This window comes from Salmo salar, chromosome ssa04, assembly GCF_905237065.1.
Source record: "Salmo salar chromosome ssa04, Ssal_v3.1, whole genome shotgun sequence".
NCBI classification, from domain to species: Eukaryota; Metazoa; Chordata; class Actinopteri; order Salmoniformes; family Salmonidae; genus Salmo; species Salmo salar.
In genome coordinates, this window is record NC_059445.1 from 27,923,583 (window position 1) to 27,941,961 (window position 18,379).

The following is an 18,379-nucleotide window of genomic DNA, read 5'->3' on the forward strand; positions in this document are numbered from 1 at the left end:
CATGGAAAGCCACATCATATTTAGCTTGCATTGTTTGGACTAAATCGTTTTTGGTATCTTTTAGTTGTCACTGTATAAGACTAAGCATAGGTGATTTGATCATTTTAATCCTGAAGTTAAAATGGTGCTGGTGTTTTCTTAGCGACTTGCGGTAACGCTCCGTGGTTCGAAATCAATAGTAGTTGGAAAATGACGGAAACATTTAACTTGCTTGACCATGCTGTAGGTCATGTAACTGTTTGTTACATGCAGTAGGCTTTGTGGACTTCACTGGACAGATGCTGCTCTCCGGTTTTGTGATGAAACAAAGGTGTGGTTGAATTTATTCTGCCACTGTATCTTCTTATTGTCTCAGCCTTAGGCCTACAGTATATATCACGGTGGCGAGGCATATGACCTAATAGGGTATAGAGAAAACAACGCAATTATCACAACACATAGAGGTTGTAATATGGCTTTCTTTCTGGCTTCCCCAGTGATTTTACCCACTTCCCGTGGGCCTGTGAACCCTCAACGCATTCTACGCCCCTTAGCTTTCCCATTGAAAGGGTCCACAACCATTCTTTGGGCCCGTATTCACAAAGCTTCTTAGAGTAGGAGTACACTGATCTAGAATCATTTTTCCCTTTCAGATCATAATGGATAAGATTATATGGACAGGGGGGGACCTAATCCTAGGTCAGCACCCCTACTCTGAGATGCTTTGTGAATACAGGCTCTGGTGTAGCGAGACGTAAAGACTCCCCAGTATAAGCCGTGCTCCCGTTTTGTAGCCTTTAGATCACCCCGGTAGCCCAACAGAGGAGATTGTCACTTGAACTATCAAACCTTGGGTTTAAACAGTGTTTAAATAGCTGGGCTCGCTGCGTGGCTTAGCCTCAGGACCCTGAGGTTCAAGGGAAGCCCAGTAGTGGGTTAATAGGCTTTAGTGAGTAAATACGACTTCACAGGTGTCTCCGCAGAAGCTTTTTGTGGAATTTGCACACTACGAAGAGGAGCGAGGATGAAGGGAGAAGCGTTGCCCCATAAAAGCATAACACTGGGGGCACCACTGGACTCCGTTGATCCTCAGACCACTGGGGGGTAGCTAAGTTACTCTCGGGGACGTGCGCAGTTGACACTCAGTGAAGAGCGGTCTAAATGTTATTGGAGGATGGTTAAAATGGAAGTGCCTGTAGTCAGTTTCACATTGTCCCAACACACAATGGCCATGCTTTGACAGCGATTGCATATGTTTATGCATTCTAAATGCGCTCTAGGTGATCTGCCTTCCTGAAATGTGGGCGTAATAGGTACAATTATTCGTTACGAATCCATACACGCCTCTATAAAGATATAAAGAGATGAAATGTGTGACTCAGTAGAAGGTATGCCATCTGCTCATGATTCTATGATGACTCATTCCAGGAGAAATTTAGAAGTGTTTTATCATGGCTAGCGAACAATAAAACACCTAATTTAAGGGAATGGGAAAATGCTCAGCTATTAATTTGTACTGAAAGACAGTTTACTCATGCCAAACACTCCTAGTCGTTTATATTATATAAGTTCTGTCTTGTTTTACCACAGAATAAAAATCCCAAACTTTAGGCATTTTCCCAACGTAACCATCCTCTTTATCCCTTCCTGCTGAAAAATTGGCACACTTAAAGCTATAAACTTTAATGATGGGTTTAATTCAGACACTGTAAACTACTCTCTTGTTTTCAATTGACTTCCATTCTCCTCCCTCTTTTGCCATTTACTTATATCAACTTCTAGGGCGAACGAAGCGACTGCTGTGCAGACCTGGTTTTCCTTCAAATACTATATGCATTTGCTTGAGCCGACTGGAGTGCCACTGTGCCAGGTGAGTGGGATTTGAACCCAGATCTGCTGCTTAGTGGTGCTGGAAGGGGGTCTCGAGAAGTGAAGTCGAGATTGCGAGACCACAGCAAAATACATATTGCACTTCCTGTCCCAGAAGAAATCTTTAGCGAGGAATCATGTTCATTGGTTTTTCCAAGTCAATTCTTGGCTTGTTTGTCATGGATGGCACACGGCTAAAAAGCTTTATGGGCCTTGTAAAACAGCTTTAGGACGATTGATAGATTAGTCATATAATTTTTTTCCCTTGTGTATTTTATCACAGATTTGGGTGATGCAATATCGCACCATTACAATATCACATTCTTCCCTCTGATTCTTTTTTCAACGTAGTATAATTTTTTCTATAGTAAAAACCCATATAGTACTTGCACATAGGTTGTGTACACTTAGGCCTATTATAGCCTACATACTGCATTATTGTCATGGTAGGTAACATATCAACTACAAGGCAATAACATCTTTGTGGGACATAGTAGAAGGGAAGTTACAAATCCAATTTGTGCAATCTGTTACAATTTCTTGTGCTCAAGATCCCTGAGTGCATCTTTAACATATCACCCGAATTGCAAAATTCGTATGATATTATACAAATTGCAAAATCCATAAGGTGTCACACGAAATGGATGACGTAGCACACAATTGGATGACGTGGTACACAAAAAATGGGGTCCCGTTTTTGCCCGTGACCATCATTTTCAAAACTACTGTCTGAAATTATACAAAATTTGAGAGGCCATCTTTAACAAGCAAGAACACATTTTTGTTGCTTTTATAAAATGTAAAATTCACTAGAACAATGCAATGCACATGCTTCCTTATGTTCTTATTGTGTGTGGCTGAAAATCAACATTCTTCTCAGAGTACTAGCTTTCTAGTAAGGAAATGGAGGCTGACCATGTCAACTCCAGCGCTCCTTTTTTACCCATTGATCTAGTTATACTTGTCGGAGCAAAGACTCCTGCGAGCATGAACAACATCAACCTTTAAGATAAAGCTCTCACCATCCTTTTCTTTCTCTTTTTTCCCCCAAGGAGAAAGTAGGGCAGGATGTCAAGGCTGAGAAGAACCATTGGGCTGTCTGCAGATCAGACTCCAGCCCAGGGGGTGTTGAGTGGGATGGGAGCCAGGCTAGAGCTGCAGCCAAGGGGGGAGATAAAGTTTCACCCCTGGGTCCAATGCGCCAAGCTCTGGTTCTCACACTGGACTATATTTCACCATGTGGTGTATAAACCTGAGGAATGGGCCAGAAGGTTTAAACCCTGGTAATGATGATAAATTAACACATGGATGAATTGAGTTGTGGCACTTTCAACATAGCTCTCCTAACTCCATACTTACTCCCTAAAGACAAGCTGTAGTTTATGGGCTTTAATTAGTAAATGTATTACTATTGTTTCTGGCAGCTGACTCAAAAAGCATAGGAGACTGGAAAGCCTAAATTAAGTGATATAGCTCTACCTAGTAAAGAAAAGTGCAAGACATCGTTTTGTAGCATGTGTGAGGTATTTATCCCATTCTGCTGGCTTCAATTGCAAATAGGTGTGCTTGGTAGTGAAATAACTTACCATGTAGAGTATATTTTTCTAATATAAGAAATGAAGAACATTGTACATTAGAAAATATCCCAGTGCACTGCCAGTCGAATGTTTACCTGACACCGAGGAGTGAAACTGGACCAATGGATGAGATTACTTCGCGCCCTTGACTCCTCCCAAACATGCCCACAAGAAAACCCCATGTTAAGCTACTACATATTCAGAACATTGTCAGTGGTCCTCTACTGATGCTGAAGAACACCTGAATGAAGGCATTGCAGCTCGACGTTTCGATTTAAAAAAAATTATCTTAGAAAAAAAAAACTATTTAGCTAACAACTATGAATTACTACATTCTGTCCTTAATATGGGCGATAACTTTACCTGCGTGCATGGCCATCCACGGATTATACAATTTCGGTCAACCCGAGTTATTCTACAAAAAGAATAACTGCAAACCCATCCCGGCCAATCTTCTCCTGTGCCATGACATCGAATACACCGAGATGCGCCTCCCGAATCTTCTCGGGCACGAGACCATGAACGAGGTTTTGCAGCAAGCCTCTTCGTGGATTCCACTGGTCCAGAAGCAGTGTCACCCCGACACGAGGAAGTTTCTTTGCTCTCTCTTCGCACCGGTGTGTCTGGACGATTTGGACGAGCCTATCCAGCCGTGCAGGTCGTTGTGCGAGAGCGTCAAACACGGTTGCGCACCGGTGATGTCCGCGTTCGGGTTCCCGTGGCCAGATATGCTTGACTGCGAGCGTTTCCCGCCCGACAATGACCTGTGTATCCCTCCAGCGGGCATCGATCATTTCATGCCAGTCACCAAAGAAGGTAAGGTATTGGCATAATCCGGCGAGACACTTACGTTTTTCGCAGAATAAACCTCAAAATCGATTAGAATTTCTTGTAAAACCTGTTTAACTTCCAGTTCTGAAAAGAAAATACAGGGCTTTATTATGGCAACATAACAAAAAGTACTATATAAAGCAATATTTTACACACACACACACACACACACACTACAGCTGCATTTTGTTGGCATTCACCCCCCAAAAATATACTGATGAAATAAATAAAGTCAAGGCAAAATATATCTTAGCCTACAATAACATGACACTACTTTAAACGGGAAACAGCCAATGATACATTTGATGTAGGAGCGTAATGAGTTCTAATGAGGCAATGTAATGGAGTCATTTTATAAAACATAATAGCCAAATAGCCATGTTCCTGGAGCTCCATTCCCTCCTGGATATTCATAAGAGTGAACATCAGGTTAATAGTGGGGAGTCTTGTGGAATCTCCTCCTTTGGGCAGGACCTGTGTTTACTGGGTTGTTCCCTTAATAAGGGGATGTGTAAACTCCACCGGTTACTCCTGAGATCACTCTCAGCAGTGGAATGTGAGAAATAATGCATTGAATAGCTTTACTATTTAAACTGTAATATGCTGCATTATGTTAGTCGATAGAACACCTGTTGAATTTACAGTGGGAGTATAATACATCTGCTCTCGTTTCTCCTGTAGTGCCCAGAGTGTGTGACGCCTGCAAGGAAAAGGAGGAAAACGACAATGAAATAGTTGACAACCTGTGCAAAAATGACTTCGGTAAGTCCTATTCCTGAATTCTAAGTAAATACAGTCTTGTCTTGCTTTATAGATATACAAAAGTTGGCTACCTACAGTAGGCTTATTAGCACTCGGTTTCAAGTCCAACAAATCCAAACCTTAACCTCCACCTCTTCCTTTCACCCCTGGCTGCTTTGCATAGCCCTGAAGATCAAGGTAAAGGAGATCTCCTACATGAACGGCGACACCAAGATCGTGCCCGAGACCAAGAGCAAGACCATCTACAAGCTGAGCGGCGTGACTGAGCGCGACCTGCGCAAGACGGTGCTCTGGCTCAAGGATGGCCTGCAGTGCGTGTGCGACGAGATGAACGACATCAACGCCTCCTACCTGGTCATGGGCCAGAAGATGGATGGCCACCTGGTGATCACCTCGCTCAAGCGCTGGCAGCGGGGCCAGCGTGAGTTCAAGAGGATCTCGCGCAGCATCCGCAAGCTGCAGTGCTGAGCGAAGCAAGACCAGATGAGTCTTATTTAAACTCTAGGAGCCGGATCTGGTCTGATCCGGATGCAACTAGTTCTCAGTCAGTATTGTTAAACGTCCTGTTTTTAGTACCATGTGTTTAGCACTGCCATAGGCTACTTATCAACAATTTCATGGTTTATTAGGATCTCATTTGAGCCATCAATAGTCCTTAAGACAAAACAAATCACATACACATTACAGTAAAATCAAAGACAAACAGGACGGTCTATTGTAGGCCTACTACACAGTCCCACCTGTAATGTTGTCTGCATTTTTCAGTGTTTCTGAAAAGATTGAAAATCATTAGTTACCAGTCATTTTTTCATGATCAAATGCAGTCTGTTAGGCTACACTTATCCAGACTTGATGAGGAAGCTGGATACATTTAGTGCATAGGCCTATCATTAGGTGAGAGGAGAGTGTGTGGTTTCTGTGCGCATGGTGTGTTATTGTTCAGATGTATTCTTTAAGATGATGATAGTGAAACTAAGGTATGTAATGAAATACAATGTAATGTGCTTTTTTTTTTTACGTATTATTTTTCTCAAGCAACGAGAGATAGCTGGCTATATTCTCTGCCTTTTTAGATACTACTTCCAATGTACCCCTGGCATTGGAAGTTCAACGGGCCAAAGCAAGGCCCATATCATTGCAGTGACGACGATCAATTATTTGACCCTCTGCAGTCAATGGACGGTCAACTTTTTGTACATGAGCCTCAGTACTGCACTGTTCCTATTTCCACCACAATTATTGATTATGAAATATGTTTCTGTTTCAAGCTTTTTCACGTAAGTTGCTTTGACATGCCATTTCTGTGTTATAACTTTTTAAGACATTTATTCTCACTATGACAGCGTGTCTTAGGTATGTTAACTAAGTATATCAGGATTGTATATTAGTGGTCGATTGTGTTTTCATTTCTTGGGGTGAATGCAAAAAAATGCAGCTGTAGTGTGTGTGTGTGTGTGTGTGTGTGTGTGTGTGTAAAAAATATTGCTTTATATAGTACTCTGTAAATATCAGATAAACCTTGTATTCTTGTACATAGTTTTGGGAGACAGCAGAAGTCGAGACAAGTGTGAATTCAGATGGTGATAACTTTGTTTTAAATTACAACACTAAACATATATTTGTATAATATTAATCTGAGAAGTGTAATTCTTATAAATGATCTGTTACTGCATCTTTTGGTCCCTCTTAATTAAAGGAAACAATTCAAGGAACCTTAAAATACAAATCAATGGCATGTTTATTATGTTTGGAACAGATATGAAGTGAAGACTGGAGACCCTGATGCAACCTCTGCAGAACCATTCCAGACCAAGACCCAACTTCTTGACAACCAGAGCTAGATTCAGCTTATTGACACTATGACAAGATCCGTTGAAATGTGTGTAAACTAGACCCAGACCAACCCTCTTAAAGTATCCATCTTCCTAAACATTAGCATGCCAATACGGCCTCCACATTTAAAACAAGGTGCCAGGGCAAGAGATGGTACTCAGTAGTCTCATTTATACCTGGTGCTACTATAACATGCGTCCTTTGTCCTGATTTTGTCCACATCCTGATTGTGCCCACATTTGTAGAGCGGTGTAGATGATCAAAAAAACACATTGTGATCTGATCTGACCACCTGCAGAGGTAGCAGAGCACGCATTGTGTCTGGATATCTCACAAGTGTAGACAGATCTGGACTGTAAAAATATTTAAATCGTTATTATTCGCCCTCTAAAGTTAACAGGTCTTAAAATGTCTTAAAATGAATACATTCATATTATTTTGAAACAATATCTGTTAAATAATTCACATACAGAGAGGGATCAAAAAATCTGGTCACAATGCGGAGAAAGTGGACTGATAAAATACACATTTTAATGCCCAAGTATATATGTGTGAAATTGTGACTGGATCATCTTGATCAGATGACGACAACCACATGTGAGCACCAGGTATAAATTGGGCTAGTGATGTTCTGTATCTTGACCACATCATGAGCTGAGACCACAAAGACTAGCCAAGACCCAGACCAAACCAATACTTTGGGCACTGAGGCCCTGACCAAAATATCTCTTAGGATAAAATGTATACAATAATGAAGATCTCACTTGAGTAATAGCACCATCTGCTGGATATTTTTCAAAAGAATACAGCTTGTACTGCATACCTACATTTATTTTCAAATAAATTATTAACGAACTGGGCCAATGTGATCGTTATGGGGATTTTAGTGTTACCACTATCAATTTACAGATATACATATTTTCAGAAAATGTGACCCATGTGGGGATCAAATTCATATTAATAAGAGTTAGGGAAATGAGTATTCAGTTTAGAGAAGGGAATGGTTTAATACAAATACTGACCAGTCATGCATATCCCGAAAGAAGGAAATGATCTCACTACAATAAATGTTAATAGAAAGTTAGCAAAAATAGATCTTACTACCATGGAAAGGAAAACACCTATCTATTTGTGGAAAAATCACCCTGATTAACTTTTTAGTCAAATCTCACAGTTTACCTATTTGCTTATGGCCCTGCCTACGCCTAACAAATTGTTTTTTTTTAATTATATGAGCAAAAAATATTCCATTTCATTTGGAATGGCAAGTCAGCCAAGATTAAACAGGCCTATTGATATAAAGTGCATTCGGAAAGTATTAAGACACCTTGACTATTTCCACATTTTGTTACGTTACAGCCGCATTTTAAAATGTATTAAATACATTTTTTCCTCATCAATCTACACACAATACCCCAGAATGACAAAGCTAAAACAGGTTTGACATTTTTACAAATAAACAGAAATACCTTATTTTCTTAAGTATTCAGACCCTTTGCTATGAGACTCCAAATTGAGTTTAGGTACATCCTGTTTCCATTGATCATCTTTGATGTTTCTACAACTTGATTGGAGTCCACCTGTGGTAAATTCAATTGATTGGACATGATTTGGAAAGGCACACACCTGTCTATATAAGGTCCCACCATTGACAGTGCATGTCAGAGCAAAACCCAAGCCATGAGGTCAAAGGAATTGTCCGTAGAGCTCCGAGACAGGATTGTGTCGAGGCACAGATCTGGGGAAGGGTACCAAAAAATGTCTGCAGCATTGAAGGTCCCCAAGAACACAGTGGCCATCATTCTTAAATGGAAGAGGTTTGGTACCACCAAGACTCTTCCTAGAGCTGTCCGCCCAGCCAAACTGAGCAATCGGGGGAGAAGGGCATTGGTCAGGGAGGTGACCAAGAACCCAATAGTCACTCTGAAAGAGTTCCTCTGTGGAGATGGAAGAACCTACCAGAAGGACAACCATCTCTGCATCAGTCCACTAATCAGGCCTTTATGGTAGAGTGGCCAGATGGAAGCCACTCATCAGTAAAAGGCACATGACAGCCCGCTTAGGTGCCTTTTCGGCAAACACTAAAGGACTCTCAGACTATGAGAAACACTGGAGAGACCTGAAAATAGCTGTGCAGCAGCACTCCCCATCCAATCTGACAGAGCTTGAGAGGATTTGCAGACAAAAATGGAAGAAACTCCCCAAATACAGGTGTGCCAAGCTTGTAGCATCATAGCCAAGAAGACTCAAGGCTGTAATCACTGCCAAAGGTGTTTCCACAAAGTACTGAGTAAAGTGTATGAATACTTAAGTAAATGTGATATCAGTTTTTTATTTTATTTCTAAAAACCTGTTTTTGCTTTGTCATTATGGGGTATTGTGTGTAGATTGAGGGAATTAAAAACATATATATATATATATTTTTACAATGAGGCTGTAACGTAACAAAATGTGGAAAAAGTCAAGGGGTCTGAATACTTTCCGAATGCACTATAATGAATATGAATTCGGAGGGCAAAAATGATTAAATATTAAAGTATTAGACCTCTCAAAGGCTTCAGTTATACAAAAACGATACCTAAATCCAAACTGGTTCTCTAGCAGATTAGTATTAATGGCTCACCCAGTGTTCAAGAATGGCCTTTTCCCCTTCATTCAGATTACAACCTCTCATTTTCGGTTATTTGAAAATGAAATCTACAAAATATTGCTATTTCTAAAACAAGCCATAGAAAGTTGGTTGCAATTTCAGTTTAATCCACCTGAAAAGACAGAACAAATATTACAATAAATATTATGGTTAAAGTAAAATATACTAAATAATAAAAAATAAAAAAATGGATGGGGGAGAAGGTAAGGAATTTGTCTGTCAGCCCTGCATTAAAGACCAAAACAGGTTAAAGAAAATTATAAATAATTTCATTTAAGGACCAAAACATTGACAGCTGTGCCATACAGGTAGCAAAATATTGTAGTTGGGAAGAGATTTTTGATGTATCGATTCAATGGTACATGGTTTATGGAACTGATACACAATATGCCGCTGGATTCAAAACTTACGAGTTTTTCTATTTCAATTATACCAAATTCTTGCAACCAGTAGAATGTTTGTATAGTTGAGGTTGGAAATTTACATACACTTAGGTTGGAGTCATTGAAACTCATTTTTCAACCACATTCAACCACAAATTTCTTGTTAACAAACTATAGTTTTGGCAAGTCGGTTAGGACACCTACACCTCATTTTTCCAATAATTGTTAAGACAGATTATTTCACTTATAATTCACTATATCACAATTCCAGTGGGTCAGAAGTTCACATACACTAAGTTGACTGTGCCTTTAAACAGCTTGGAAAATTCCAGAAAATGTCATGGCTTTAGAAGCTTCTGATAGGCTAATTGCCAGCATCTGAGTCAATTGGGGGTGTACCTGTGGATGTATATCAAGGCCTACCTTCAAACTCAGTGCCTCTTTGCTTGACATCATGGAAAAATCAAAAGAAATCAGCCAAGACCTCAGAAATACAATTGTAGACCTCCACAAGCCTGGTTCATCCTTGGGAGCAATTTCCAAACACCTGAAGGTACCACGTTCATCTGTACAAACAATAGTACGCAAGTATAAACACCATGGGACCACGTAGCCGTCATACTGCTCAGGAAGTAGACGCGTTCTGTCTCCTAGAGATTAATGAACTTTGGTGCGAAAAGTACAAATCAATCCCAGAACAACAGCAAAGGACCTTGTGAAGATGCTGGAGGAAACAGGTACAAAAGTATCTATATCCACAGTAAAACAAGTCCTATATCGACATAACCTGAAAGGCCGCTCAGCAAGGAAGAAGCCATTGCTCCAAAACTGCCATAAAAAAGCCAGACTACGGTTTGCAACTGCACATGGGGACAAAGATCGTACTTTTTGGAGAAATGTCCTCTGGTCTGATGAAACAAAAATAAAACTGTTTGGCCATAATAACCATCGATATGTTTGGAGGAAAAAGGGGTAGGCTTGCAAGCCGAAGAAAACCATCCAAACCGTGAAGCACGGGGGTGGCAGCATCATGTTGTGGGGGTGCTTTGCTGCAGGAGGGACTGGTGCGCTTCACAAAATAGATGGCATCATGAGGTAGGAAAATTATGTGGATATATTGAAGTAACATTTCAAGACATCAGTCAGGAAATTAATGCTTGGTCGCAAATCGGTCTTCCAAATGGACAATGACCCCAAGCATACTTTCAAAGTTGTGGCAAAATGGCATAAGGACAACAAAGTCAAGGTATTGGAGTGGCCATCACAAAGCCCTGACCTCAATCCTATAGAAAATCTGTGGGCAGAACTGAAAAAGTGTGTGCGATCAAGGAGGCCTACACACCTGACTCAGTTACATCAGCTCTGTCAGGAGGAATGGGACAAAATTCACCCAATTTATTGTGGGAAGCTTGTGGGAGGCTACCTGAAACGTTTGACCCAAGTTAAACAATTTAGGCAATGCTACCAAATACTAATTGAGTGTATGTAAACAGACCCACAGGGAATGTGATGAAAGAAAAGCTGAAATAAATCATTCTCTCAACTATTATTCTGACATTTCACATTCTTAAAATAAAGTGGTGATCCTAACTGACCTAAAACAGGAATTGTGAAAAACTGAGTTTCAATGTATTTGGCTAAGGTGTATGTAAACTTCCGACTTCAACTTTTATATATATATTATATATTATACTGCTCAAAAAAATAAAGGGAACACTAAAATAACACATCCTAGATCTGAATGAATGAAATAATCTTATTAAATATTTTTTTCTTTACATAGTTGAATGTGCTGACAACAAAATCACACAAAAATAATCAATGGAAATCCAATTTATCAACCCATGGAGGTCTGGATTTGGAGTCACACTCAAAATTAAAGTGGAAAACCACACTACAGGCTGATCCAACTTTGATGTAATGTCCTTAAAACAAGTCAAAATGAGGCTCAGTAGTGTGTGTGGCCTCCACGTGCCTGTATAACCTCCCTACAATGCCTGGGCATGCTCCTGATGAGGTGGCGGATGGTCTCCTGAGGGATCTCCTCCCAGACCTGGACTAAAGCATCCGCCAACTCCTGGACAGTCTGTGGTGCAACGTGGCGTTGGTGGATGGAGCGAGACATGATGTCCCAGATGTGCTCAATTGGATTCAGGTCTGGGGAACGGGCGGGCCAGTCCATAGCATCAATGCCTTCCTCTTGCAGGAACTGCTGACACACTCCAGCCACATGAGGTCTAGCATTGTCTTGCATTAGGAGGAACCCAGGGCCAACCGCACCAGCATATGGTCTCACAAGGGGTCTGAGGATTTCATCTCGGTACCTAATGGCAGTCAGGCTACCTCTGGCGAGCACATGGAGTGCTGTGCGGCCCCCCAAAGAAATGCCACCCCACACCATGACTGACCCACCGCCAAACCGGTCATGCTGGAGGATGTTGCAGGCAGCAGAACGTTCTCCACGGCGTCTCCAGATTCTGTCACGTCTGTCACATGTGCTCAGTGTGAACCTGCTTTCATCTGTGAAGAGCACAGGGCGCCAGTGGCGAATTTGCCAATCTTGGTGTTCTCTGGCAAATGCCAAACGTCCTGCACGGTGTTGGGCTGTAAGCACAACCCCCACCTGTGGATGTCGGGCCCTCATACCACCCTCATGGAGTCTGTTTCTGACCGTTTGAGCAGACACATGCACATTTGTGACCTGCTGGAGGTCATTTTGCAGGGCTCTGGCAGTGCTCCTCCTTGCACAAAGGCGGAGGTAGCGGTCCTGCTGCTGGGTTGTTGCCCTCCTACGGCCTCCTCCACGCCTCCTGATGTACTGGCTTGTCTCCTGGTAGCTCCTCCATGCTCTGGACACTACGCTGACAGACACAGCAAACCTTCTTGCCACAGCTCGCATTGATGTGTCATCCTGGATGGGCTGCACTACCTGAGCCACTTGTGTGGGTTGTAGACTCCGTCTCATGCTACCACTAGAGTGAAAGCACCGCCGGCATTCAAACGTGACCAAAACATCAGCCAGGAAGCATAGGAACTGAGAAGTGGTCTGTGGTCACCACCTGCAGAACCACTCCTTTATTGGGGGTGTCTTGCTAATTGCCTATAATTTCCACCTGTTGTCTATTCCATTTGCACAACAGCATGTGAAATGTATTGTCAATCAGTGTTGCTTCCTATGTGGACAGTTTGATTTCACAGAAGTGTGATTGACTTGGAGTTACAATGTGTTGTTTAAGTGTTCCCTTAATTTTTTTGAGCAGTGTATATATATCAGTATATATATGGGGGATACAAACATCGCAGTTCTGCAGATTTTGCTGCAAAGAGACAATCATTAGATAACTTCTTTGGTACTGCCCAGATGAAGCATGTTCAGGAATGGTTGAAGAACTGCAACATTTACCTGGAGCTAACTCTGCAAATACCACTGCTGGGTGATTTAACAAGTCATATTCAATTGATCAATATAATATAATAATAGTCTCAGCCAAAAATGTTTGCTTTATTTACAATCTGTAGAAACTGTGAAATAGAAAAGTTCAGAACTTTTATGAAACAGCACAGTTTAAAAATATACGGCAAATAGAAATCAAAACTGGATGGTGTTCAGAGATAGATGGGAGGGGGTGAGGGGAGCGCTGAAGGGTGGGACTAAAAAGAAAAAAACAAGATGACTAATGTAAAATGTGTCCATAAAATGTATATAGTGTGTATCAGCAGAAAGTCAAAGCCTACGTATTGTTGTCCATTAGTCTACTCCAATTAGGGGAGGGATGGTGACAGCCGATAGGGAAGTGGTCAGAGAACTGGCAGTGTGGTGCCAGGACAACAATCTCTCCTTCAGTGTGAGCAATACAAAGGAGCTGATCGTGGACTACAGGAAACGTCAGCGGGGCTGTAGTGGAGCGGGTCGAGAGTTTCAAGTTCTTTGGTGTCCACATCACCAACGATCTATCATGGTCCAAACACACCAAGACAGTCATGAAGAGGGCACGACAAAACCTTTTCCCCCTCAGGACTCTGAAAAGATTTGGCATGGGTCCCCCAGATCCTCAAAAAGTTCTACAGCTGCACCATCGAGAGCACCGTGACCGGTTGCATCACCGCCTGGTTTGGCAACTGCTCGGGTATGGCAACTGCTCGGCATCTGACCGTAAGGCGCTACAAAGGGTAGTGCGTACAGCCCAGTACATCACTGGGGCCAAGCTTCCTGCAATCCAGGACCTATATAATAGGCGGAGACTCCAGTCACCCAAGTCAAAGACTGTTTTCTCTGCTACCACACGGCAAGTGGTACCGGAGCACCAAGTCTAGGAACAAATTGCTCGTTAACAGCTTCTACCCCCAAGCCATAAGACTGTGGAACAATTAATCAAATGGCCACCAGACTATTACATTAACCCCCCCCCATTTGTTTTGTACACTGCTGCTACTCGCTGTTTATCTATGCATAGTCACTTCACCCCTACCTATAAGTACAAATTTCCTCTAACCTGTACCCACGCACACTGACTCGGTACCGGCACCCCCTGTATATTGCCTCGTTGTTATGTTATTGTGTTACTTTTTATTATTTTTTACTTTAGTTTATTTGGTAAATATTTTCTTAACTCTTCTTGAACTGCATTGTTGGTTAAGGGCTTGTAAGTAAGCATTTCATGGTAAGGTCTACACTCGTTGTATCGGCGCATGTGACAAAGTTTTATTTGATTTGGTAGGGTTAGGGGAAAATAATAAAGAAGGAAAATACACAAGAAATATATATATACACTACCGTTCAAAAGTTTGGGGTCACATAGAAATGTACATGTTTTTGAAAGAAAAGCTATTTTTTGTCCATTAAAATAACATCAAATCAGAAATACAGTGTTGACATTGTTAACGTTGTAAATGACTATTGTAGCTGGAAATTGTAGATTTTTTATGGAATATCTACATAGGCGTACAGAGGTCCATTATCAGCAACCATCACTCCTGTGTTCCAATGGCACATTGTGTTAGCTAATCCAAGTTTATAATTTTAAAAGGCTAATTGATCATTAGAAAACCCTTTTGCAATTATGTTAGCACAGCTGAAAACTGTTGTCCTCATTAAAGAAGCAATAAAACTGGCCTTCTTTAGACTGGTTGAGTATCTGGAGCATCAGAATTTGTGGGTTCGATTAAAGGCTCAAAATGGCCAAAAACAAAGCACTTTCTTCTGAAACTCGTCAGTCTATTCTTGTTCTGAGAAATGAAGGCTATTCCATGCGAGAAATTGCCAAGAAACTGAAGATCTCGTACAATGATGTGTACTACTCCCTTCACAGAACAGTGCAAACTGGCTCTAACCAGAATAGAAAGAGTGGGAGGCCACGGTGCACAACTGAGCAAGAGGACAAGTACATTCAAGTGTCTAGTTTGAGAAACAGACACCTCACAAGTCCTCAACTGGCAGTTTCATTAAATAGTACCCGCAAAACACCAGTCTCAACGTCAACAGTGAAGAGGTGACTCCGGGATGCTGGACTTCTAGGCAGAGTTGCAAAGAAAAATCCGTATCTCAGACTGGCCAATAAAAATAAAATATTAAGATGGGCGAAAAAACAGAGACACTGGTCAGAGGAACTGCTCCTCAAGATTGCTCAAGAAAGCTGTCTTCCCATCCTTATGTCTGTTGCTGAAGGATGGGGCTGGAGAAATGTAACCACTCAAATTCATAGACATGAAAATAAGGATTTAAAATGGTTTATTTATAAAATTGTAACCAATTATTCAGATTATAATAACTAGTTTGTAAGATATAATATACAGCTAGCTATACACTCAGGGGCAAGTTTTTTAGGTACACCCATCTAGTACCGGGTCGGACCCCCTTTGCCTCCAGAACAGCTGGAATTCTTCAGGGCATGTACACATTGCTTTTTTTTTTTTTATCAAGGCACCTAACGTTTACCAGGAAAAAACATTCCCCACACCATTACACCACCAGCCTGTACCATTGACACCAGGCAGAATGAGGCCATGGTCTCATGCCATTTACTCCAAATCCTGACTCAACACGAAGTGGGATTCATCAGACCATGCAACATTTTCCCACTCCTCAATTGCCCAGTTGGTGATGGCGTGCCCACTGGAGCCGCTTCTTGTTTTTAGCTGATCGGAGTGGAACCCGGTGTGGTCGTCTGCTGCAATAGCCCATCCGTGACAAGCACTGACGAGTTATGCGCTCCGGGATGCCATTCTGCACACCACTGTTGTACTGCGCCGTTATTTACCTGTTTGTGGACCGCCTGTTAGCTTGCACGATTCTTGCCATTCTCCTTCGACCGCTCATCAACGAGCGGTTTTCGTCCACAGGTTTTCGTAAACTCTAGACACTGTCATACGTATAAAGTCCAGGACGTTTGAGACATTGGACCCGGCCTGCCTGCCACTGACAATCATACCACGCTCAAAGTCACAATTCAATTGGGAAAAACTAGTGACCTAAGTATCTGAATATCTCGATGTCAGTCAGCCTGCTTTATATGGCAAGCCACTGCCACATGACTAACCGTCTGTAGGAGTGAAACATTTTCCAGAACGGGGTGGTGTACCTAATAAACTGGCCACAGTGTATTTACAACTATAACAATGATTTTAAATGATTAGAACTTGAGAAATGTAGAGCAAAAATAAACCACTGGGTTCCTTGTGTTAAATAACTTGATTTAAACAAACGTAAGAGTGGTCCGTATTCTAAAATGTGTTCCGAGTCCCCCTTACCGGTCAGTGATAATTTGACTGTCCCAAATCCCCTTGGAGCCTCTGTTCCTGAAAGCAATGTACTGTCCAATGGAATGGTTATCCAGCTAAATAAAATGTAGGCTAAACAGCATTTGTGAATCACCTTGTGTGCCTCGATGCCATTCGTTTCTGGGACCAATCAGAACGGTTAGAATGTGTTTGCGTTCAAGGAATCGTTGGGCTGGAGCAAGGAGTTTGGGTAGCCAGGCAAACGATGCCAAATAGTGAGCATAGTATTTCCCCTTTCTCTGTCAAACAGTATTTATGGAACAGTCCATTGAGTCAAAAGAGGAAGTGAAGCCAGAGTGGGGACTGGTGTTATTTCTGATTTATACTGAACAAAAATATAAACACAACATGTAAAGTGTTTCAAGAGCTGAAATAAGATCCCAGAAATATTCCATCCACACAAAAAGCTTTTTTCACATTTTTTGGGGTTCACATCCCTGTTAGTGAGCATTTTGTCCTTTGCCAAGATATGCCCCACCTGTCAGGTGGATGGGTTATCAAGAAGCTGATTAGAGACAGCATAATCATTACACAGGTGCACCTTGTGGTGGGGACAATAAAAGGCTTCCACATAGTCTGCGACCAGCCACTGGGACAGCTGATGAAACAGGAGTATTTCTGTCTGTAATAAAGCCTTTAGTGGGGAAGAACTAATTAATTGGCTGGGCCTGGCTCCCAAGACGTTGGACTTGGCTCCCAAGTGGGTGGGCCAATACACTCCCAACCCCACCCATGGCTGCACCCCTGTCCAGTTGGTGATGGCGTGCCCACTGAATTTATTTCAATTGACTGATTTCATTATATGTAAAATAGTTGAAATTGTTGCATGTTGTGTTTATATTTTTGTTCTGTATAGTTCAATTTGTGTTCAAAGATCAACGAATATGCCCATCCTAGAATCTTAAAAATGCCACTTTTATAAATGTACTTTTAATTGATTGACATCAATTGTGCACAGTGATTTGAATCGATTGATTTCTTGTTTTGATCTATATTTCACTTAGTTTCCCTGTATATTATTAGGTCATCACCTGTTGTACATTTGAATTCTGTGTCATTTTCTGGTTAGAATTGTTTTTGTAAAGCGATTTAAACTGCTGTATGAAAGTGATTTTGATGGATGGCAATGATAACAAGCTTATACAGTCCCTCTGTTACTGCTAAATAGTTGTAGCGTGGGGGACAAAGCAAACAAGACATCAAGTACAAAACTTTTTAAATGTTTTAATTTTCTATGATCAAAACTGCAAAACATCTAGAAAAATATACAACAAATGCTTAACCTTTCACAACATTGAACGTTTGAAAGAAAAAAAGGAACATAAAAGTAAAGGAATATTCACATTTTTCCCCCCATTATCGATAAAAGCACATTCATTTCTTGTTCCTTTCTTTTATAGCATCGTTTTTGTTTGTTGTCGTCGGTTATGCCAGGTTTTTATTAAACGTCGCCGCAGTAGCCCGAGTCGTTGGACAGCTGCGAGTTTGAGCTGCGGTTGGATGAGGAGTTCCAAATGTCCAGGTTCATGTGGGGGCCGAAAGGGTTGAAGCTGGAGTACTGCTTGGGGCGGCACATGCCCCCGGGCTCCCGGTTGAAGGGGGCGTGAGGCGGGGTGATGGGGCAGACGGGGGACACCGGGGACATGGGGGCTGAGCGCTCGGGTTGGAAGTGGCTTTGGTACGGCTCACTCTGGGGGGTCCAGATGGAACCGAACAGA

At 41.7% G+C, this 18,379-nt stretch overlaps 1 protein-coding gene across 1 annotated transcript; it reads left to right on the forward strand.

The window, feature by feature from the left end:
* The first annotated feature begins 3,615 nt into the window (after positions 1-3,615).
* sfrp2 (secreted frizzled-related protein 2) lies at positions 3,616-6,744 on the forward strand. The gene is made up of 3 exons (XM_014195588.2): positions 3,616-4,241; positions 4,938-5,018; positions 5,182-6,744. Exons 1-3 carry the CDS (start codon positions 3,746-3,748, stop codon positions 5,484-5,486), a joined length of 882 nt encoding a protein of 293 aa, XP_014051063.1. The 5' UTR covers positions 3,616-3,745; the 3' UTR covers positions 5,487-6,744.
* Positions 6,745-18,379: the final 11,635 nt, after the last annotated feature.

Coding starts and splice junctions, on each gene's coding strand:
- sfrp2 (XM_014195588.2), top strand. CDS start 3,746: ATGAATTACTACATTCTGTCCTTAATATGGGCGATAACTTTACCTGCG. Junction 4,242..4,937: donor CATGCCAGTCACCAAAGAAG/GTAAGGTATTGG, acceptor TTTCTCCTGTAG/TGCCCAGAGTGTGTGACGCC. Junction 5,019..5,181: donor CCTGTGCAAAAATGACTTCG/GTAAGTCCTATT, acceptor TGCTTTGCATAG/CCCTGAAGATCAAGGTAAAG.